This window comes from Diabrotica virgifera, chromosome 1 (genome assembly GCF_917563875.1).
Source record: "Diabrotica virgifera virgifera chromosome 1, PGI_DIABVI_V3a".
NCBI lineage: Eukaryota > Metazoa > Arthropoda > Insecta > Coleoptera > Chrysomelidae > Diabrotica > Diabrotica virgifera.
The window spans coordinates 303,753,349-303,778,659 of record NC_065443.1 but is presented as its reverse complement, the minus strand read 5'-3'; the positions used below and the strand labels follow the sequence as shown (position 1 = coordinate 303,778,659).

General features: G+C 33.1%; 1 protein-coding gene across 2 annotated transcripts; it reads left to right on the top strand.

Annotated features, from left to right (window-relative positions):
• The first annotated feature begins 85 nt into the window (after positions 1–85).
• LOC126885723 (probable cytochrome P450 6a13) lies at positions 86–24,897 on the top strand. Of its 2 annotated transcripts, XM_050652503.1 has the most exons (6): positions 220–245; positions 10,503–10,576; positions 13,856–14,307; positions 21,489–22,127; positions 24,187–24,438; positions 24,694–24,897. In XM_050652503.1, the coding sequence occupies exons 3-6, from the start codon at positions 13,881–13,883 to the stop codon at positions 24,858–24,860; spliced, it is 1,485 nt and encodes a 494-aa protein (XP_050508460.1). In that variant the 5' UTR covers positions 220–245; positions 10,503–10,576; positions 13,856–13,880; the 3' UTR covers positions 24,861–24,897. The 2 variants fall into 2 exon arrangements, with proteins under 2 accessions (XP_050508452.1, XP_050508460.1); XM_050652495.1 differs by lacking the exon at positions 10,503–10,576 and having other exon boundaries at positions 86–245.
• The last annotated feature ends 414 nt before the right edge of the window (positions 24,898–25,311 follow it).

The window sequence follows — 25,311 nt, the reverse complement described above, 5'->3', positions numbered from 1 at the left end:
ATAAAAAACGTATTCACATCGTACCTATATCTTTTAGTTAATTTAAATAGTAGTCGATTACTTTAAACACTGATAAGTCAGAATTGTTCGATCACCATCAAATAATTCTACCACCCGTGTTTAACAAAAAAATGATAAAAGATAACGTCGATAAAAAAATTATGAATAAGGTCAAGATATTTTAAAAAATCTCAAAAAATTTTAAAAACTTAGTTGATATGTGTCTACATCGCTGATTGCAAAAGGTAAGATAATTCAAAATATATTGTGTGTGACAGCATTTACTTCTACAAATTCTTCTTGGACTTTTCCTTTGATTATAGGATAGCGAGAATAAATGGATTTCTTGTCATGTGTTAGATATACTGGTTAATCATCATCTTTCTTTCTGCCTTTATGACTCAGCGGAAGCAATTTCTTTAATTAGATATATTTCGTCATGTTTCTGTCTTTTATGATGTATTTTAGCAGTATTTCATATTGAGTGATTATCATTTCGACGTTAAATATAACGTTCAGCATATTATGCATATATGGTCCAAGAGCTGTGAGACATTTTTGAGTAGGTATTTTAGGCAACCTGAAAATTTTTCGGGTGACTCTTCCATGATAGCCTAATACAAAAATGCCGGTCTGGCTGGAGGGCAGCGGTTATTTTCCCCAAAAATCCCCCCAAATTTAAACAAAAGGGTAAAAATTGTTATTACAAAAAATATCATTGACGTGACTTTAAAGTAAATTTAAATATTCAAATATAAAGAAAATAAACACACCAGGCGATTTGAGGGCGATTTTAACTCTGAAAGATACTGGCATGGGCGCCCCAGAATTATTTTCAGGGGATGCATCTGAACTTCAGAAGATTTCATCTGAATCTGTACATACTATTAACGAATTTAAAATACACATAAATACACATTTAAAATACATGCATAACTATGTACATTCCTTCCGGACAGGGAGGTGCAATTGTTATTTTGACAGGGTATTTTTTAATATTAAAAATAAACATTCTAAAAAAGACAGTTTTTTTTGGTGAAATTTTTCAACTGCCAGGTGATCAAACAAATTACGCGTGCATATAAATGAAATGCGCTATAGGTAAGCACCAGTGTGAGAAAGAGCGTATACCGATTGCTGTTTGCGTCCTCTGTTGTAGCTGAGAGAGTCCGTTCGCTCGAAAAAAAAATCACGTGACCTGGCGATATCCATGTTGTTGTTCCTCGAAACGTTTGAGTATTTATTGTAATATATTATGGTTTTTTAAGTAACTTTTTCTTAATTAAAGAAAAATAATACGTACTATACAATATATTTTGCAAATATGATAGAAAAAGACAAGTTTATTATTATAAATATATAGGTAGAAAAGTATAAAACTATAAACTAAATTAATTCTGTGTCCGAATCTTGTACTTCTTCTTCAAACTCCTCAGCTGAGCTTAAATATTCATTCTCTTCTTCCTCGTCAGACTCCCCTCGAGACTCAGATTCCTCTTCTACATGATCTGTAAATAGTTGTAATATGTATTTAGAAATAGTTAAAAATTAATTAGTGATTAACTAATTGAGTTGCTACGTATTCTCCGTCCTCTTATACGGAGTCGAAGCCTGGACAATCACGGGCGCATCTGAAGAAAGACTTGCCGTTGTTGAGATGTGGAGTTATCGAATAATATTAAATATATCATGGACACACATAACAAACACGGAAACATTAATAAAGATGAAAAAGGCAAAAGAAATACTCAACACTATGAAGGAAAGAAACACTTAACAGTATAAAAGGACAGAGAATACGTATCTCAATTATAACTCAATTAATTAATCACTGATTAATTTTTAATTAATTCTAAACACATATTACAACTATTTACAGATCATGTAGAAGAGGAATCTGAGTCTCGAGGGGAGTCTAACGAAGAAGAACATAATGAACATTTAAGCTCAGATAAGGAGTTTGAAGAAGCAGTACAAGATTCGGACACCGAATTAATTTAGTTTATAGTTTTATATTTTCTACCTATATTATATATTTATAATAATAAATTTGTCATTTTCTATCATATTTGCAAAATCTATTGTATAGTACGTATTATTTTACTTTAATTAAGAAAAAATTACTTAAAAAATTATAATATATAATAATTACTCTAACGTTTCGAGGCACAACAACATGGATATCGCCAGGTCACGTGATTTTCTCGAGCGAACGGACTCACTCAACTACAACAGAGGACGCAAATAGCTATCGGTATACGCTCTTTCTCACACTGCTGCTTACTTATAGCGGTTTTCATTTATATGCACGCGTAATTTGTTTGATCACATGGCAATTGGAAAATGTCACCAAAAAAAAAACTGTCTTTCGTAGAATATTTATTTTTAAAATTAAAAAATACCCTGTCAAAATAACAATTGCACCTCCCTGTCCGGAAGGAATGTACATAGCTATGCGTATATAGTTGTATATTGTATACTCGTTAATAGTATGTACAGATTCAGATGAAATCTTCTGAAGTTCAGATGCACCCCCTGAAAATAATCCTGGGGCGCCCATGCAAGTATCTTGCAGAGTTAAAATCGCCCTCAAATCGCCTGGCCTGTTTATTCTCTTTATATTTGAATACTTAAATTTACTTTCAAGTCATATCAATGATATTTTTTGTAATAACAATTTTTACCCTTTTTTAACTTTGGGGGTGATTTTTGGGGAAAATAACCGCTACCCTCCAGCCAGACCGGCATTTTTGTATTAGGCTATCATAGAAGAGTGACCTGAAAAATTTTCAGGTTGCCTAAAATACCTACTCAAAAATGTCTCACAGCTCTTATACATATTAACATTTTTGCTCCCTTATTTTAATATAAAGCAGTACCACACCAGTTTCTTAATAAGTCAATTCTTAATTTTATCCTTTTTCGTTACACCATTCATTTATCTAAGAATTTCCTCTATAAAAGTTTTTTTTCATCTCGTTTAAATTATCTAACATTCACTACTGTACATTTGAGCTGGTACTATAGCCGTTTCACAGAATTTATTTCTCAGTTTTATTGGAATTATTCTATCTATTAGGGCAGTCAATGAGGATATTTGGCTCCGAATTCCATCCTACTACATCGATTTACTTGATATTTTCACAGTAAGTAGGGAATAGATCAGGAAACAAAGTCTACCCCAGGCCGATGTGCACTTTTATCTTGGGGGTGGTTCCAATCCCTTCTCGGTGGTGGAACATTCTTTGGTTAAAATAACCACGGAGGTGACTAGAGAACCTAATTCTCAGCAAAATCTGTTTTATATATTTTTTTGAAAACTTAATACATACTTTTGGAGTTATTCGTGGTTGAAAATTGGCCATTTTCATTGAAAAATGACACCTTTTCGGTTTTCTGCAAATACCTTAAAAACTATGCATCTAAGAACAAAACTATTAAAAATATTTTTGTAGCTTATAAAAACAACAAAGAGACTCGTTCCTTCATAAATCTTCTAGTTATAATACAAAAAGAGATATGGTAGGTGAGAAGAGTTTGTTTTGTTGGTGCATGCTCAAATCGGTGTTTTTTACTTGAAATAACAGAGAAACGGTCGATTTAAGGTGTATAATACTACCAATAATTTTTTTCGAGTGCTTGAAAAGAACTTTAAAATGAACAATATTAAATATCGATTACATTCAACCTATAAGCGAGATATGCTGCAAAATATTGATGACTAATGTATTTTAAGAAAAATTGCGAAGTATATTTTAACCCCTAATCCATCAGAATTTAAATATATCGTTTTCCTTTTACAATACTCTTTATTATAATGTTATTTCTATGTACAAAAAGTTGGACGGGTTTAAAATGAATGGTTTTTGAAAAAAAAAAGATCAAATTATAGAGCGCATTTTTAAATTTTCTTAAAAATCTTCCTTTTTCTCCATGTATAGCTCAGTGTGAGTCCAAACCAATCCAATCTCTTATATTTTTAAACAATAATATTTGGCTCTTCTCAGTCCTTTCTTTTGTTTTATATTACCTTAATTAAGGTGATACAGTAGCGATCAACAGGTAGCCAAAACGCGTTCCAAGATTGCGGCTGTAATTTTGAATATTTTTTCGAGATATTTGGCACACGTATTCGTAATATAATAAAGAAAGGCGGTACAGAGCCCAATTTGAAAAATATATTATTATGTGGAAATTACTCTGTAATTAAATACAATATTAAAAAAACGAGCCTGTACCGCCATTAAGAAGACCAAAAAATACACTTTCTTCAAATAAACTTTTTTATCCGATGCCTAGATTTGTGTCATTTTGGAACTACTAATGAAATAAAATATTTTAGTAGTTCCAAAATGACACAAAATCTAGTCATCGGATAAAAAATTTATTTGAAAAAAGTGTATTTTGTGTTCTTCTTAATGGCGGTACAGGTTCGTTTTTTTAATAATGTATTTAATTACAGAGTAATTTCCACATATTAATATATTTTTCAAATTGGGCTCTGTACCGCCATTCTTTATTATATTACGAATACGTGTGCCAAATATCTCGAAAAAATATTCAAAATTACAGCCGTAATCTTGGAGCGCGTTTTCGCTACCTGTTGATCGCTACTGTTTCCTCTTAAGTACAAATTTCCGATAATTAACAACAAATTTTTGCTTTACTGTTTCATGTAATATAGCCAAGACATGAAGTTATTTTTTCTTTTTTATATTCGAAATCAATTCTTTTTTCTTCTTTTTCCTAGTTTAACAACAAATTTTTGCTTTACTGTGTCATATATAGCCAAGACATGAAGTTATTTTTTTAGATTCGAAATCAATTCTCTTTATTTCTGAGCTTACGAACAATTTCTTCATTGGTTATTCATACATCAATATTTCAAAGGCGTCTAAGGATTTTAAAATGTTTACTTTTATTGTCCAGGTTTCACAGTCATTAAAGTCAACTTGATATTGAGATACTTCGCTGTTCTATGTGAGATCTAATATCTAAATCTGGATATAAGTCCGATGTTAGCAGCTAAGGACTCAGGTATTTAAACTAGTTCTTTTCATCTTGTGTAAAATTCTACCGCATTTAGATTTCATTAAACAGTCTCGTTAACATAGAAATGTTTTTTTCGTTCACTAATTTAAATATCTCTTTGTGCACCTCATTTAACCCACTGGCATACTATGTTTGTCTATTTTACTTCATTAAATTTAATTGTTTTGCTGGATTCTAAGGTTAGTACTTATAATCTGGGCTAATAAGCAAACTACAAGGAAAAGTTATTTACCAGCAATTTTATTGCTGAAATCGAATCATATGATCCTATGTATTAATAATATAGGTATACAAAGTCCGCAGATAGTGTGCTACTTTTTTTATAAACAAAATGGTGCCCGAAAATCGTGTTTTTCAATTTTTGCTCTATATCATTCCAAAGATTTTAACTTAACACCAAAAACACCGAAACAAAAATTCACCTTAATTAAATTCTGCGTAGAGATATGTTTTCCGGATTTACTTCAACGAAAATTTTCCTCGAAAAATGCGGGTTTTTCCAACAAAATCTTTAATTTTCAACTAAAATTTTAGGTGAGTAATTATTTATCGATAATTAAATAACTTGGTGATACATAAGTCCTTCTGGTATAGATTATATTTACAGAAGCCGATGGAAATTGAGTTAACAGTTTAGCAACAATTAAATTGTTAATTAAAAATTTAGGGTCGGCATAATAACCACAATAATTATGATACATAAGAATATTATTTTTGTATAAAAAGGCACTTTTTATGGAAAAATCATAGTTATTATGCATCATAATTATTGTGGTTGTTATGGCGACCCTAAATTTTTAATTAACAATTTATTTGTTGCTAAACTGTTCATTAAATTTCTATAGGCTTCTGGAAATATAATAGTAGGGGAGGAAAGTATGCTAAATGTGCAGTCACTCGAGCGCTTTGGGGACCTGTTGGGTTGTGAAGAGTAGGTTCTAAAACCAAAAAAGTTAAATAAAGTTTGCCATTTTAGTGGGGACTTTCCATTTTTTATTTAATTTTCCATTTTCAACAATCATTTTTTCGGATTATAGCGCCATCTATTCATAATTCGAAAAAATGTTTCAAATAAAAGTTACTTATTTTTACGTAAGGAATCCGAATCTGCAATAAAAAATGGGGGCTTCTATTTAAAATTTTAAAGTAACCCCCCACCCACATCCGTGGGGAGGGGGGCGTGTTTGGTGCCATTCGATAGATTTTTCAAACATATTAAATAAGTGTATTTTTCAGTTTTTCGATATGATGTTCATTTCGCGAAATATCGCGGGATTCGTAATTAAAATTTTTTAAATTTACCCCCACCCCTCTCCTTGGGCAGTCGTGTTTGGTATCATTCGATAAATTTTGACAAATATTAAGCACGTATTTTTTAGTTATTAGATCTATCGTTCATTTCGAGAAATATTCGCTTTTTCCTTGTGAAACTTTGTGACTCACCCATTTCCTTACGCCCCGCCCAAATTGTCAGATTTTTGAAATATACACTGTTTTGCATGTACTTAACTTACCTTATCTTAATCTGACGATTTCGAGTTTTTCTAACGATAGATTTTTTTTTTCGCCCGCCCCTTAACGAACTCCCCTGTGTTTAGAACCAATATTTGGTAGAGGTACATCTACAGGGTACCAGGGCTCTCCCCATATGATAATCTGATGCGCTCGAGTTACTGCAAAAATCCCCGCTTGGGATACCGCCTACCATAATATATGCCAGAAGGGCTTTTATATCACCAAGTTGTTTAATTTTTCATAAATAATTACTAACCTAAAATTTTAGTTAAAAATTAAAGATTTTGTTTGAAAAACCCTCAATTTTCCGAGGAAAATTTTCGCCAAAGTAAATCGGAAAAAACATGTCTCTATGCAGAATTAAAATACGGTGAATTTTTATTAGTGTTTTTGGTGTAACAAGATTTTCGGACGCCAGTTTGTTTAATAAAAAAGTGGCACACTATCTGTGGACTTTGTATACTATATTATTAATATATAGGATCATAAGATTTGATTCCAGCAATAAAATTGCTGGTGAATAACTTTTTCCAAAAATGGCATAGTCTCCGATAATCTGCCCAGACTACTAAAAATACACACACCGGCAAAATTAGCCGAACACGTTAAAAATGGGACATGTTTGATGTCTCGTATTTCATAAACCAGTGGTCCGATTTGGGTGATTCTTTTAGTATGTTATAGCTTTATTATTTAAGAATATCGTTGTAATAATATTGTTGCTAGACAGTGAAATACCATTTTATACCGGGTGGACCAATCATACTGTGTTTTTTCCTTAAAGTTTGGAACACCCTGTGGAATATTCTAGCATATGTAAAATATTAGAATTAATACTCGATTGTAGACTCAGGCTTGCTTAATATTTTCTTTTTCGATTCATTTACTTATGTGAGATAATAAAAAAGTTATGTGCGTTAACAACTATCCATGTTTTTCATCAATAAATCCTCATAGTAGGGGAGGAAAGTATACTAAATTTGCAGTTACTCGAGCGTTATGGGGACCTATTGGATTGTGAAGAGTATGTGCTAAAATCAGAAAAAGGTTAAGTTAAGTTTTCCATCAAGTGGGGGACTTTTCATTTTTTAATTTAATTTTCCATTTGAAACAATCACTTTTCTCCGATTATAGCGCTATCTATCCATAATTCGAAAAAATATGTCGAATAATAGTTGCTTATTTTTACGTAAAGAATCCAAATCTGCAATAAAAATTGGGGCTCCTATTTAAGATTTTAAATTAAGTCCCCCACCCCACCTCGTGACACCCCACGTAGAGGAGTGGGGGGTAAATTAAAAATTATAAATACGAACCCTGCGATATTTTGCGAAATGAACATCAGATCGAAAACTGCAAAATACACCTATCCAATATTTTTCAAAAATCTACCGAATGGCACCAAACACGACCCCCCACGGAGGTGGGGTGGGGGTTACATTAAAATATTAAATAGGAGCCCCCAATTTTTATTGCAGGTTTGGATCCTTGACGTAAAAATAAGCAACTTTTATTCGCAACATTTTTTTCCTATTATGGATAAATGGCGCTATAATCGGAAAAAACGATTGGTGGAAATGGAAAATTAAATTGAAAAATGGAGAGTCCCACACTTTATGGAAAACTTAACTTAACTTTTTTTGGTTGTAGCACCCACTCTTCACAATCCACTCCAGGTCCCAAGAACGCTCGAGTAATTGCAAATTGAGCATACTTTTCTTTCATGCTATGAGGATTTATTGATAAAAAACATGGCTAGTTGTTAAAGCACATAACTTTTTTATTTTCTAACATAAGCAGATGAGTCAAAAAAGAAAATGTTAAGAAAGCATAATTCTACAATCGAGTTTTAATTTTAATATTTTATATATGCTGGAATATTCCACAGGGTGTTCCGAACTTTAAGAAAAAAACACAGTATGCTTGTTACACCCGGTATAAAATGACATTTACATGTTTAGCAACAATATTATCACACCGATATTCTTAAATAATAAGGCTATAACATACTAAAAGAATCACTCAAATTGGACCACTGGTTTATGAAATACGAGACATTAAACATGTCCCATTTTTAACGTGTTCGGCTAATTTTGCCGGTGTGTTTATCAGTTAATTCCTGTTGTTGAAATATTTGTTGTTTTGCAGTGCAAATAGTTGAATGTATTTGTTTCAGTCCTTATAAAATACACTGCGCATCAAAGAAAACGGGCACCCCAAAAAATGGGCCATTTGTCCTAAACCTGTTGTCCGATTTAAGTATTTTTTAAATATGTTATAGCCTTATTCTTTAGCAATATCGCTGTAATAATATCGTTGCTGTATAGGTAAATTTTCATTATATACCGGGTGTACGAATCAAACTGTGTTTTTTCTCAAAGTTCTCAACATCCTGTGGAATATTCTAGCTTCTACAAAATACTGAAATTAAAACCCAACTATAGCGCCAGGTTTTCTTTAACAACTAGCCATGTTCTTCATCAGTACATGGTGTTTCTAAATAAGTTTAAGGGGTAATTCTACATTAAAACCTAATGACAGTTTGCTTTATAATCGTATGTCCGTAAATGCTTCGTTTCCGAGATACGGGATGTTGAATTTTTTCTTACAAACTGACGATTTATTTATTGCTTTAAAACCGGTTGAGATATCTAAGTGAATTTTGGTGGGTTTTAAGACGTAGTTATTGCACATTTTTTAATATACAATTAAGAATTTTTTATTTACCATTGGCGTGCATGCGGGTATTATGATATGTCATATTGAATTGCCAATGGTGAATATAAAATTCTTAATTGTATGTCAAAAAATGCGCAATAACTATCTCTTAAAACCTACCAAATTTCATTTGCATATTTCACCCGGTTGTAGGGCAATAAATAAATCGTAAGTTTGTAAGAACAAATTTAACATTCCGTATCTTGGAAGCGAAGCATTGCGGACATATGTTTATAAAGCAAACGGTTATTATTTTTTTATGCAGAATTATCCCTTAAAGTTTGTCGCACTTATTTAGAAACACCCTATACTGATGAAGAACATAACTAGTTCTTAAAGTACCTAACTTTTGTATTATCCAACAAAAGCAAATGAATCAAAAAACAGAATGTTATAAAAGGCTGAGGCTGTAGTTGGGTTTTAATTCCAGTATTTTATAAGTGCTGGAATATTGCACAGGGTGGTGGTGCGAACTTTGAGAAAAAAACACAGTTTGATTCGTACACCCGGTATACAATGAAAATTGACCTGTTTAGCAACAATTTTATTATAGCGATATTGCTAAGGAATAAGGCTATAACATATTAAAAAAAACTTAAATCGGACAACAGGTTTAGGAGATACGAGACATCAAAAATGATCCATTTTTGTGGGTGTCCGTTTTCTCTGACGTGCAGTGTACATACCTACTTTTAGAGTTTGTCACTTATTATCTGCAATTTTATTTGCGGATAATTATGTATCTGTGTTTTCCCTGAGTAGTTTTCCCATGAACTGAGTTGGCAGCCTATTATGGTCCAATACAGATGTAATGTGCTTTTTTAAGTAACGACACACGCAGTTCCTGGATAGTTTTGTGTATTTTTATCGACTTCAAGAAGTCTGCTAATTTAACACTCTTAAATATGCAATCAACAGTTTGATTTAAATCCAACCACTTCTGCTTTTGCGATTATTAGTACATACAACGGATTGATTTGGATAAGTATTGTAATCCATTTAGATTTTTAATTTAATTTTCAATTAAATACTTATAGTGGAGTCGATGAAGGTGGATATGAGTTATTACCTCAGGTTTCGTTGAACCTCCATCGATTTTCATAAAAATTGGTGAATGGTTAAAGGATACCTGAAGGAACAAAGGTGACATAGTTATAACTTGCGCTTTTTGCATTTTAGGGGTGAAATACAATCCTTTTTTAAAAATTATTTTTTAGATTTCTGAAAGTGCAGTCACTGTAAGTTTTCACTTCCTATTTCGTTGAACCTTCATCGATTTTCATGAAAATCGGTAAGTAGTTAGAGGATACATCAACAAATAATAGTTATATAGCATCAACTTGCTCTTTTGCCTTTTAGGAGTGAAATACACCCCTACTTTTTAAATTGTAAAAAATGCAGATTTCCGCATTATGGTGCAAGTAATCTCGTTTAATTAAGAAAAATAAATATTTTTTTTTATATTTATGTGCATGAATTACATTTTTTTTTAATTTTCAAACCTTATAGCAACCAAAAATCCGAAAATTAACAAGTCGAAAATCACGAAAACCTTATTCTTCTATATTTTTGAAAGTGTAGTCACTGAATGTTTTCACCCACGATTTCTTTGAACTTTCATCGATTTTCATGAAAATTGTTGAGTAGTTAGAGGATACCTCAAAAAACAAAAGTAATATGGCACCAAGTTGCGCTTTCTGCATTTTAGCGGAAATCCACCTTTTTTTTAATGATAAAAATGCAGATTTCAGCATTCTGGCTCAAGCAATCTCGTTTAATTAAGTAAAATAAATATTTTTTTTTACATTTATGTGCATGATTTATAATTTTTATTAATTTTTCAAACCTTATAGCAACCAAAAATCAGAAAATTAGCAAATTGACAAAAATCAGAAAATTAGCAAATTGACAATCACGAAAAAAAATTATTCTTTTATATTTCCAAAAAGGCAGTCACTGAAGGTTTTCACCCCTGATTTCGTTGAACCTCCATCAATTTTCATGAAAATTGGTAAGTAGTTAGAGCATACCTCAAGAAACAAAAGTGATGTGGTACCAACTTGCGCTTTTATCCTGGGGGTGGATGTTACCCCTTCTCATGGGTGAACACTATTTTATTAAAAATAACCCCATAATTAGATAGAGGAGTAAATTCTAAGCAAACTTTATTTTATCAAGTTTATAAATTTTTTATTTAAATAATGTTTCATAATTTAATAAAATATTATTGGTACAGTAAAACCTGTCAATAACGGCCACTAAAAATAGAAAACAATTGGCCGTTATAGAAATGTGGCCACTAATGCTAGGTTTCCTTTTCCACAAATACATAAAATATAATTGAAAATTTATTTATTTTAGTAATTAAAGCAAATCTAATTAAATATAATTCTACAAACAAACGGAACATACCTTTCATTAGATATCGCAAATCACTTTGGCTGATTTTGTCTGCATATATATTATGTTTGAGGAATCCCTTTTTTTGTGAGACTGGATATAGGAAATTTCTCAAGTATGAATTCACATTCATGGTATATCGTTGCTATACAGGGATAATAATCTGTGCAATGTTATGGTACAGGCTACGTTAAATATGAAGTAAATGTGGAAGATATACACTGGTTATTCATTTCAATTTAATTTGATTGTTTTTTAATCGTTTACAATATTTAAAATAATTAAAGATATAAAGTTAGGAATTTCAAAAATAAATTCAGTTCTCACTGGCAGGGTGGGAAATAATAAAGTGCCATACAATAGCATTTCATTACAATGCTCATTACAGGCATTACAGGCTGCTCCGTTTGAGAAAACTCATACTCTTAAACTTTGAGAAAACACTCATTCAGTTTCGACCAACCCTGTATTACCTAAAATTAAACGTTTTGCTAGATTAATAATTTTTAACAATAATAGACTATATTAAAAATCACTTGAACATAAATTGATTTTCTGATGTCAAATCACTACAATTATACAGGGGGTGAATATTACTATGAAATTTGAAAAAAAAAACGTAATTATCTTTTAAACTACTTCGTATAACATCACAAAACCTGATATTTTAAGAAATAAAACATAGAGGAGAATCCAAAAATGTAAAAATATACAGGCTGTTCCATTAAGCAAAAGATAATTTTGTTTCACCCTGTCAATATGGGTGGCCCTGTATATTTGGAAATGTATTTAATTTCTGATATTATCTATGCCCCAATCTTACCTAAATAAACTTTTTTCATATCTCCTACAACAAACGACTAATTGGACTTCCCACAACCTGTATACATACAAAATCTCCGCTATAAATTTTTTTCAAAGAAAATGTTATTGGTGTTTTTTTTAAATAACTCCGTTAATTTTTAAAATATGAGAATTATCCAAAAACTATTACAAAGCTAAGTAAAAGGTCTATAACACTGTATTAAACATAATTTTGTAAATCCTTTATTTTTTTTTAAATACACGGTGAAAGGGCCCCGGTTACATGGTTCTCGCAGTAAAATTTACGTTTTAAATGTTTCTATCTCGGTTATTTTTTATCGTAAAAAAATATTAAAAAAAAGAAAAAGCTTAAATAAAGTTCAAACTAAAATTTTGTTCTCTACCATTTTTTAAGTATATCGAGTATTTTTGGAGTTATTATCAAAAGAAAATGGAATTCACGAAAATTTGAAAAATTCTAATTTTTTTTTTTCGTATTTTTTTTCAAAAATATGCATTCTAAACCGGTTAAAATTGTTGAAGTTATTACTTATGTTAAAATAAATAAAGTTTTAAATGGGTTACTATAAATTTTAATTTTTGTGGAAATGACGTAGGTTTCATTTTCCATTCTTCCCTAAAAAATCTGAAAGGGTCCTCTTATTTCCATCATAACTTGCTTAATTTTGATGCTATCGACTTCTTATATAGCTTTTTGATAGTTACCTTTAAGTACTTTATTAAAATGTTTAGTATCTCTATTTAACAAAGTGCATCGTTTTCCTGTTATTTAATCTTGAATACTAAGATTTGAGTACTCGCGGAAAAAAAAATATACATTCAATTGCATATAACTCACTTCGTATATGTAATAAAGGATTTTTCGAATAAAGAGCTTATTTATTTTTATATTATCTTCGATTTTGGTAACAACAACTTTTTTGAAGAAACTTATGGTTTTTGAGTTATTTATGAAAAACTCCATTAAAACATGGATTTTTTTCAGGAAAAATCAAAACTTTTGATCTTTAATAACTCAAAAACTATTGATTTATTGGAATAACTTTATATAACAAATTTTACTTATAATTTGTTCCTCTATCGATTAGTGGTATTATATTTAATAAAATAATTTCCACCCCCGAGAAGGGGTGGCATCCACCCCCAGGGTAAAAGCGCAAGTTGGCACCATGTCACCTTTGTTTCTTGAGGTATCCTCTACATACGTACCAGTTTTCATGAAAATCGATGGAGGTTCAACGAAATCGGAGGTGAAAACCTTCATTGACTCCACTATTATATTAACTACAACAGAAATTTTTTACTTCGATGTTGAAGTTTTTGAATATTTTTTTATTTTATCTAGGGCCTGTTTTATACCATATATAGCGATGGACATATGTATCCTTATTTACATCCTACTAGGACTCCCTCTCTTCGTATACCTCTACCAAAAATGGAAATATTCATTTTGGAGAACCAGAAATGTCTTCCACTTAGAACCAAAATTTCCTTACGGCAGTGCCCAATCAGAGCTTAAACTTAATGGTGCCATGACCTCAATCGTCGAAGACCTTTACCATAAAGTCAAAGCCCGAGGTTTAAAATACGGAGGATACTTTGAGTTCCTTACGCCCATGTTCGTTCCTGTCGACTTGGAGCTAATAAGATGCATTATGATGAAAGACTTTCCCCATTTTACTAACCATGGGACTTACGTAAATGAGGAAGTTGATCCTTTGACTGGACATCTGTTTAACTTGGAAGACGAGAAATGGAAAATCATTAGGGCTAAATTGACGCCCACTTTTACATCAGGTAAGTAATATTCTTTACAAAATCTTCACATTTGTCTTATATGCATTTGCTACATAAATTATATAAGTCAAAAACTACTTACTTGTCAGGAAAATATCTGAGTTGATGATTTATTTGCTTCTTATTTATATATTTTTAAGTAAGGAACCAACTATTGAATTAAAAATATAACATAAAACATTGGGAAGTGCCAATAATATTGTTTTAAAACTTTTTTTTCTATCTTTTTTGTTTCGTCTTTATCGAAGGGGTCTCTGATATCTTCAAAAAACATTTCAGTTCAGGAAGAGTAGTGCAAGATTCATTCTTCTTAGTCCTGACGATAGTTCTCAAGGTACTTTAAAACTCCCTTTCATCGCCAAGCCTATGCAGATCGCCTACCTGCTAAAACATACCCTTCTCTGTCATGTATCACTCCTTAAGCTTAGCAACACTTCCGAAGCACTACTTTTATTTATCCTCAGACTATCATCAAAGAGGCTTCCTGCCCCTTTTACGTGTTTCTTCTTTTTCTTGATCCCAGAAATTGAGCTGTCTTATGAGAGAAACATGAAAGCTCCTTATTGCTCCTAGAATGGCGTCACTTCCAGCCGGGCATATCGTCATTCCTCACAGTCTCACTCACTTGTTCGCCTCTTCATCATCATCATCAACCCGTATGCGTCCACTGCTGGACATAGGTCTCCCTCAGCTTTTTCCATCTCTCTTTGTTTTGTGTGGTTTGCACCCAGTCTTCGATAACGTGTTTCAGATCGTCAGCACATCTGGTTAATGGGTGTTCTCTGCCCCGTAGTGCTTCTTCTCTTAGCCTCCACTCGACAATACGTTTGGTCCATCGGTTTTCTGACAATATGAAGACGCGCCCTGCTTAATTTCACTTTAGCGATACGATTTTTTCGACAGCACTTGTTGTTTTTATTCTACGGCCTATTTCTTCGTTTGGGATTCGGTCTCTCAAAGAGATACCCAACATCTGGCGCTCCATAGCTCTCTGAGCTTATGCGAATCTTGTTCACTACCTTTTTTGTGAGTGGTAATATTTCGGTTCCATAAGTGAGTACAGGCAACACACACCTGGTCAAGGATTTTCCTTTTGAGGCATATGGGTACGTCCCATTTAAATATATACCCAGTTCAGTTTACCAAACGCTGCCCAGGCTTATCCTATGCGTCGTGGGAGCTCGCATTTCTAGTTATCTGTTTCCAACCGAATTTCATGCCCCAAGTACTTAAAAAATGTCGTCTGCTAAATATCCCGTCCATCAACCGTCCATAATGTTACGATTTAGCACCAGATTAGTCATTATTTGCGTCTTGTTGATGTTAATCTTGTTCGCTTCTAAGGAAAACAAACATAAACTAACGTAAACTTATTCCCTGTAACTTCAACTCACAACATCTTTCCCTCTTACCATTGTTGTTGGTCCGTCTGTATTTTCCTTTTTTGTTCTTCTTGATCAGTACTCACAGTTGCTCACTGCTATAGTATACTACACGTTTACTCTAACCTGCTTCATTATCAATAATTTTCTCAATAATTTATTTTAGTATCACAACTCTTCACACCTGTCTCACTTCCCATTCTGCTCCTTCCTACTATCTATCTATTGCAATCCAACATCCTACCACAATGTCCGGGTGTCCGCAATATAGGTGTTTATCCATGTCAGTTTTTCCCAACCTATGGAGGTAGGCCCTAAAACTCCCGTGTACTGTGAGCATCTGCGCTCGGAAATAATCCAGTCACCTGTAACCACAGTGCACCAATTCTCTTAGGTTGGGGACGGTATCTTTGTCCACTATGCCATATCCTCGGTGTTGTTCTATTCTTCTTGTCATCTTTCTCTTTGACATAGTAGGGTTTGAGTCCCTTTTTTCATATTGGTCTTTCCTTTCCACTACCAACATATGCAGAAAACGTCTTACTTCCCATTCTGCTCCTTCCTACTATTTATCTATTGCACTCCAGCATCGTGCCACAATGTCCGGGTGTCCGTAATATAGGTATTCATCCATGTCAGATTTTCCCAACCTATGGAGGTATGCCTTAAAACTCCCGCGTACTGTGAGCATCTGTGCTCGCAAATAATCCAGTGACGTGTAAACACAGTGCACCAATTCTCTTAGGTTTGGGAACGGCATGTTTGTCCACTATGCCATATCCTCGGTGTTATTCCATTCTTCTTGTTATCTTTCTCTTTGCCATAGTAGCTTTTGGGTCCCTTCTTTCATATTGGTCTTTCCTTTCCACTGCCAACATATGCAGAGGAACGCATTCACTCGCATCAGACTTCTGCTGCGGGTATTTTGCAGTATGTTGATAATGATTTCTGAGGTGGAAATATAAACATCAAATAAACTTAATTTTGAAATTACATTGTGTCTTATTCCCAACAAAAATCAATTACATTAAGATGCCATAAGAAAATAGCAAAACAAGTTTTTTTTTTATTGGGAATGAACCACAATTTTAATTTAAAAAGTTTTTCAAAGTCAAAAATATTTTGACGTTTCGACTTTCCACTTCAGAAATCGTTCTCAAAATACAGAACATTAATATTTTTTATAGGAAATAACAAAAACAAAAATCTGTTTAATTTATTCATGATTTGTATTTTGAGAACAATTTCCGAAGTGGAAATCGAAACATCGAATAAACTTATTTTAAATTAAAATTGTGGCTTATTTCTAAAAATAGTAAAAAATAGTACTTACTTATTTACTTAAACCGTCCTCTTGTACCTTACGGTGTCGAGGTAAGTGGAGAAATGAGACGTCTCCATGCCTTTCGGTCGGTAGCTAGTCTTTCTGCTTCTCTCCACCCAATATTTCTTTTTCCGCAAGCCTTTCCAATACTTGCATTCCACGTTCATGCTGGCCTGCCTCTTCTTCGTTTGTTGTCAGATGCCGCTTTCCATACCCTCTTTACAGTTCTACCTTCACTCATTCTCGCCATATGTCCGAACCACGATAACTGTTTCGTTTCAAGTCTGTCTAAGGTCCTTCCAACACCGCACCTTTCACGTATGTCTTCATTTCTTATACGATCACGTCTGGTCACCCCGGATACCGCACGTAAATATCGCATTTCACATGCTTGGATTTTACTACGGATGTTGTCGTTCACTGTCCACGTTTCACTACCGTAGAGTAGCACCGGCTCGTATACGGTTTGAAATACTTTCATTTTTGTTTTCAGGCTTACTTCTTTCTTCCTAATAAAACTTTTATTTAGTGCATAGTATAATTTTGTTGCACTCATTACCCTGCTGTTTATTTCTGGTTCTATATTTCCTTGCCCATTCATTGTTGATCCTAGATACTTGAAGTCCTCAACTTGTGTAATGGTCTCATTCAACTTAACATTTATATTTTCTTGTGTTTTCGATATTACTAAAGCTTCTGTTTTTTCAATGTTTATTCTCATCCCAAATTTCTTAAAGGCTTCATTCCAAACATTCACATTTACTTGCAAGTCTTTTTCTGATTTTGCCACAATAACCAGGTCATCGGCATATATCAACTCTGACACGCAAACTTGTTGAAGTTTATACACCCCAACCCTAGTTCTTTTTACCTTACCCCTGCATTCTTTTGCAATTTCGTCCATTAGCGTGATAAATAACAAAGGACTTAGAACACCACCTTGTCTTACACCTGTCCTTGTGTAGAATTCAAGAGATGAGCAATTGTTCGTTCTTACATTATTACGTGTACATTTATATATACTCTTTATTTCACATTTCTACGGTTTAATATTTCCCAGATCTTGTTACGTGGCGCCCGATCAAATGCTTTTTCCAAGTCCACAAAACAGAGATACAACTTACTGTTATGCTCTAGGGCTTTTTCTGATAACTGTCTCACCGTGAATATGAGATCGGTTGTACCTCGCCCTGGCCTAAAGCCGCATTGGCTGTCATCCAGTGTGGCCTCGATCTTTTCTCGCAGCTTTTTCTCTAGTATTATTTCGTAGATTTTACTAGCAACTACCAACAATGATATTCCTCTATAGTTAGAACACTTATGTTTATCGCCTTTTTTGTGTAATGGTAGAATAGTTGCAAGCGTCCAATCTCTAGGTATGCATCCGGTATGCCAACAGCTCCTTATGATCTTCCATAGTAATTGTAATCCTTCTCCTTCCATATATTTAATTAGCTCAGCCTTAATATTATCGTGTCCTTCAGCCTTGCCATTTTTTAATTTTAAAATTGCTTCCCTGTATTCTTCGTATGTTATGTCATCATCATCTTGTTGTTCATTTAAATTGTACTCCTCCCTGTCATTCTCTATTTCGTTGTCTCCCATTAATAACTCCATAAAATGTTCTCGTCATCTTTCGGTAATCTCTTCATTTTTTTAATAATATGTTACCATATTTGTCCTCTAAACCTGTTAATCCGTTTGATTTCTTTTGTCTTAGATTTTTTAAAGTCCTATAAAGCAACTTCGCATTCCCCTTACTATCACTTTCCATTTTATTTCCAAATTCTTCCCATTGTCGATTCTTAGCTTCTTTAATTTTATTTTTAACCAGTATTCTCTGTTCCTTATATTCTTGATAATTACTTTCACTTTTATTGCTTATATACTTTTTCCACAATTTTTTCTTCTTCGAAACTTCCAATTTAATGTCATTATTCCACCAAGCTGTACCTTTCAGATATCTTCCTTTCGTTACCCCACATACTTTACTCCCAGTTGCGTACACCAGCTCCTTAAAAATGTTCCATAATATTTCTATATCCTCCTCATTTTTCCAATTTGTTTTTCGTATTTCTTCATTTAATTTACGACAGTATTCTTTCCTAATATTTTCAGACTGAAGTTTGTATACTTTAATACTTGGTTGTTCGTAGCGATTTTCTTCATTTTTAATATTGAATGCCTGTTCTCTCCTTGTCTTTACTTTAGTTTCAACGAGAAAATGATCCGAGCTGATCTCATAGCCTCTTTTAACACGCACGTCCTCTATTTCATTTTTATATCTGTTATGTACTAATACTAGGTCAATAACGGATTTTTCGTTCCGCGAATCCATCACTCGTGTGTATTTATGAATCTCCTTGTGTTGAAAAAATGTGTTACTAACTTGCATATCATTCATGATCCAAAACTCGATGACTCTTTGTCCATTATTATTCCTGACCATTTCTCCATATGGTCCTATAGGGTAGTCATATTCATTGCTTGACCCCACTCGCCCATTAAAATCGCCTACTATTATGACCTTATGATTTATTTGGTCCATTTCGTCCTGCAATTGTTCCCAGAAGCTATCTTTGAGTTCCTTGGCTTCATTTTCCGATGGTCCATACCCAACAATAATTGTTGTCTTCTCGTTTTTACTCATATCTATTCTAAGGAGTTTTTCCGAAATATTTTTCCATCTAGTGATATTTTTATGCTCATTTCTGTGAACCATTAGGGCAACTCCTGCCCTCGCACGTTCTGACTCATTAGCACCTCCAAAAATCATGTAGTGCTCATTTCTCATTTTAATACATCCACTACCTTTTCTCTTTGTTTCAGTTAATGCCTAATAATTCATTTTTGTGTTTTCAAACTCATCAATAAGTTCCTCTTCTTTACCATTTAGACTTTGTATATTCCACAACCCAATTTTCCAATACTTATTTTGTTTTTCATTTTTTGCATTTATAGTTCTTTCATTGTCTGTATTTTTACGGTTTAGTTTTTGCATATTTTTGTCAAGACTCGCATCGATTTTGTTATATTCTCTCATGTCCATAATCTGTGCCATGTTCGTATCCATATCCATCCTTGAATTTGCATTAACTAGTAGTTTTTTAAACCAGTTGCTGCTACATTATCTCTGACTATTTCTATATTATTCGTACTATGGTTCCATCTCCATTTGGTGTCTTCAATAACGATAAAACCATAACCCATTTTTATTCTTTTGCCATTTGCCTTTTCTTTTGCTGCTATATGTCTAAGATTTTTCTGCATATCAATCTCTTTAAGTGTTAAATTGCATTCAATTTATACGCGGTGTTGTCTATAACTTCTAAGATTACTTTTTGCTTTTAGCACTCTTAGTTTGTCTTCAAACTTACTAAACTCAATAATGCACATATTGTCGTTGATCTTTTGTACCTTATTTAACTCTGCCATTATTCGTAGCTCTTTATTTAAAAAGTTTCCTATTTCATTCTTAAGCTGTTCCATATCAGACGTACTTATTGGCAAACCCTTCATTATTAAATTATTTTTCTTTCTTTCTTTTTGGCAGATTTCTAAAGTTAGCTCTAATTTATCCATTTTTTGTTTCATACTCATCATTTCCTTTTTTAAATTTTCATTTTCTTGAATTATTTGTTTAATCTTTTCTTTGTACTCGCTATTCTCTTTTCTGAGTTTTTTCATTTCTCCTACCAACTCCCCTACCATGTTTTTTATATCCTCTAGTTCCTTATCTTTCTTTTTATTATCAGTTATTAACGTTTTCATCAGTTCCGTAATTTCATTCTCTCTACCTCCAGCATTCTTTTTATCGGGAGATCGATATACTTTTCTGCTCTTACTAAAGATTTCTTCAAATTCATTTCCTTTCCTTTTACCATCCTCTGATAAATAAGTGTCGCTGCCGCTGTCCGTCATCTTAATTTCAATTACTATTATAATTAATTGTTTGGCTGTATTTTACTGGTATTCCTATTTCTATCTGAATGTTGTTTGTTTTTATTTATAAAATAAATATATGATTTGCAATCAATTTGCTATTTACAGTAAAGGTTTAATTCAAATTGTTTATGCACGAGGAATATGACACCGATTTCAACTAGGTCAAATTTATAAAACCATTACTAATTAAAAAATCACTTACCGCTCGCAAAATGTTAAATCAAAATCCTTCTGTGTCCTTTGTACACAAACAACATTCACAACACTAAATAATCCTAAAACAATCTTAAATCACTTTTATCACTTTTAAATCAATTTACATCAAATATCTAAATGGTTTTCGTGGTAAAGCCCGAATCCGAGTTGTTTACCGCCGACTCACATAAATACGTGCGACCTCCGCGCTTGCTTCGCCTCGACTCAGTAAAAAATAGTAAAAACTAGTAATAATCAGAATCAATTCAGAATTGTTTCTAAGAATTAAGAAGTGAAGATATATTTATTCGATTATAAAACATTTCTATCTCTAGGTAAAATGAAAATGATGTTCCAAACTATGGTAGAATGCACCGAAGGTCTTCAAGAACTCTTAAAAAAATCTGCAGCAAGCAAAGAACCCGTAGACATAAAAAGCAATCTCTCCTGTTTCACCACTGACGTCATCGGTTCTGTTGCATTCGGTGTGGATATAAACAGCATGAAGAATCCCGACTCGGATTTTCGAAAGTTCGGTAACAGAATATTCGTGCATACAACTTTGGTGAGACTAAAATTCATCTTCTTGTCTATCTGGCCACAATGGATGATTAAAAAAAGTGGTATTAAACTATTTTCCAAAGATATGGAAGACTTTTACTTGAATTTAATAGGAGACACTGTTGAATACAGGGAAAAGAACAATATCATTAGGAAAGACTTTCTGCAACTTCTTATCGAATTAAAGGATAGTCTGACTATAAAAGAAATGGCGGCTCAGAGTTTTGCTTTTTATGCTGCTGGATTTGAAACTTCTTCTACTACCATGTCGTTTGCCTTGCTGGAACTTTCTCAACGTCAAGATATCCAAGATCAACTCAGAGAGGAAATACTGGAAGCTTTCAAAAAAGACGGTGATACGATGACGTATGATTCGATAATGGGGATGGAATTATTAGAAAAAGTAATATCAGGTAAGAAATCAATACTTTATATTCACCTACCATAATATTTACCTCATATTGTACTTCATAACTAGAATAGAATAAAAATATGCTTTACTGTCACTGAAAATTATACAAGTTTATGGACAAAGCTTAACATAGAGTCACAAAAAAAAATTTATAACAATAACAAATACAATTTTATGAGATTAGATAAATCGTCAATAGAAAAAATATGAACAAGTTAAAAAAGTGAAGCAAAAAACAAAACCAATACTACTTGAATCATTTGAATTTAGCCTAAGTTAATAATAATAATTAAAATTTGCACCTAATATAACAAAATCAACACAATTATTGTATTAATTTTATTGTATGTGCAACTTTTATGTGATTTTTAAACAAAATTGCTGTTTTTCTCATCCGAAAGGGTACACTATTTTTTCCAACATATTTAGGCAGTTTACAGAACATTTATAGGCAAACTAATGTTTAAACCGCTTAAATACCTTGGAAAAGCTAGAAACGCTCATCAAGCCATGGTTGTCTCATGTTAAACTATTTTTCTGCCCCTTGGAAAGTGTCCAACACATTTATGATTCCCAAACCAGGGAAACCCCTTATCAGCACAGAATCCTACAGACCAATATCTCTCATAAACATTCGAGGAACGAGAGGAACCTCAGGGATAGACTCATAGAATTCTTAGAAGCACATTCCTAGAAGCTGAACATTCCACTCTTAATGGGTTTATTGAAATAGATATTTCATATCACAATCCATCAACAAACATCATAGATACGTCATAGATATTCTTTTAGATTTCCAGAAGCCTTCGTTCAAGTTTAGCACGCAGGCTTGATTGAAAAACTCCACCTTGCCGGACTGCCTACCTCCTTCATAAAAATCATACACTCCTATCTCTCCAATTGTACAATCCGCGTCAAGATTGCCAACCAATTCTCAACACCACTCCATATGCTGGAGTCTACCAGAACTCAATTTTAGCTCCAATTTTATACACTGATAGACTTAGATTTGACATGATAGACAATGATAGACTTAGATTTGAGTATATCCTATTATATGATGACGATACTGCATGGGACACTACGACACCATCTGTATTCAATAGATCTCCAAATCAATTAAACACAACTGTAAGATGCTGCAACAAATGAACAATTATATCGAGTTACACTCAATCCCACCAAAACCCAAATCATTTTATTCAGGCATCCCCTCAGTATTAAATACCAAGATGAAAGGTACCTTAAACAGATGCTCGAATTCAGACTGTAGGATTTCTATTTGGGAGTTAATTTTAGCAGAACTCTCAATTCGAACTCAATATCAGACGCAACCTAGACAGGGAAAAAAAGCTCTAGACTCCTGGATGTAGCGTCTGTAAAATTTGGAAATACCGCTTCAAAAACTCAAATTGCCAAAGTAAAACCGTTTTGGCTACCGAAAAAAAAATCCTGAGGAAATATATGAGAAAATGTGTTTATTAGCTGTCAGCATTAATTCACCCTCATGCTAATCTTCTCGCTATAAAGGACAAAATGCGGTCTCTCAGCAAAAGATACTTTTTGAGCACGATAGACATCTCTAAAAACAGAGCTAAAGAGCCACGGAAATCTAATTGCCATAGCCTAGGGCACAAACTCACCAGGCATACCAAAACAAGTACCATTCCTCCCAGACAAGCTTCGACACTTGGCTGGCAACGAACTTCCTTGTGAGTATCATGATGTCGTGGAAGAAACTTACTTTAAATAGCAAAAATGGTTATCTTATGAAACAAGAAGACCACGAAATAGGCCCAAATGCGGTTTGGTAGTGGCGGTATCAAAAATATGTTTAATAGGATCAATGTAGAGCCGACTTTCATGAGACAGAAACGGGTAAAGGATGAGCTATAGATACATGAATAATTGTTGGATATATATTAATTAAAAACCTTTTATCAAATAATATATTATAAATTAATAATAAAAATAGTGTTTTCTATATTCTAAGTATTTGTAGTATTAGGTCACAATAGGTTCTATTTTATTTATCAATTATTTTCTGAATTAAATTATAGAAACTCTCCGAAAACATCCCCCTGCCGGAATTCTCCCACGCATTTGCAACAAGACCTACAAAGATCCCAACAGTGATTTAGTTATAGAAGCAGGTACCAGGATCAATGTACCAGTCTATGCTATACACAGAGATCCAGATTACTATCCAGATCCAGAAACTTTTGACCCAGAGAGATTCAGCGAGGAAAACAAGGCAAACAGGGCGCCATTCTCGTATATGCCTTTTGGAGAAGGTCCTCGCACGTGTATAGGTACGAGTAATCTTCATAAAAGTAACTTTTATACCCGTTCCAGCTATCTAAGAGACTCATTATTATTCAGCTCAGCAAGTTGCTACTGTTCAAGGTGTGAAATTACATAAACAAGGGATGATTTCATAAAACAGGTAGATCCCTTGGTTATGAAATTCGACACCTCGATCAATAGTAGCCCGCTCAGCTGAACACTAATGACTATCTTAGATAGCTGGTACTGCTTTACTATAATAACTTAATATATTTTTGTAGGAATGCGGTTTGGAAAATTGCAAGCTAAAGTAGGATTGTGCTGTGTTTTACGAAATTACAAAGTGACATTGAATGAGAAGACTAAATTACCGATAACATACCGTTCTGGTTTTGTTTCGGCAGTTGAAGGGGGTCTCTGGGTAAATTTAGAACCTCTTAATATGTAAAGATAATTTTCATAGAATTACAATTTTACTTAATAAAGTTTTATTTTTCACTAAATAAATTATTTGTAAGGTTTGTTTATTTTATAGGGAAGACAGCAAAACCATGATGAGCAACTAACAGAAAAGATAAAAAATTAAGGAAAAAGATTATACAACCACGTGATACGGTTACTTCAGTTACGTGCTGTTCAACAAAATGTCTCCTAGCCGAGTTCCATCCTCTTCAATCGGCAGCTAATGCGTTAACTGATTTTATAGCTACTATTATTATCAAAAGAAATTTTTATGTTACATAGTTTCCTTAGTTGGCAGAGGAAGATAAGGAGAGATATAAGGTAGCAAAGAGAGAAGCAAAGCGCACTGTTGCACTGCTAAGCTAAGATAAGATAAGGTCTGCACAGCTATATGAAGAGTTGGAAACACCCGCGGGAATGAAAAGGTTATACAGCAT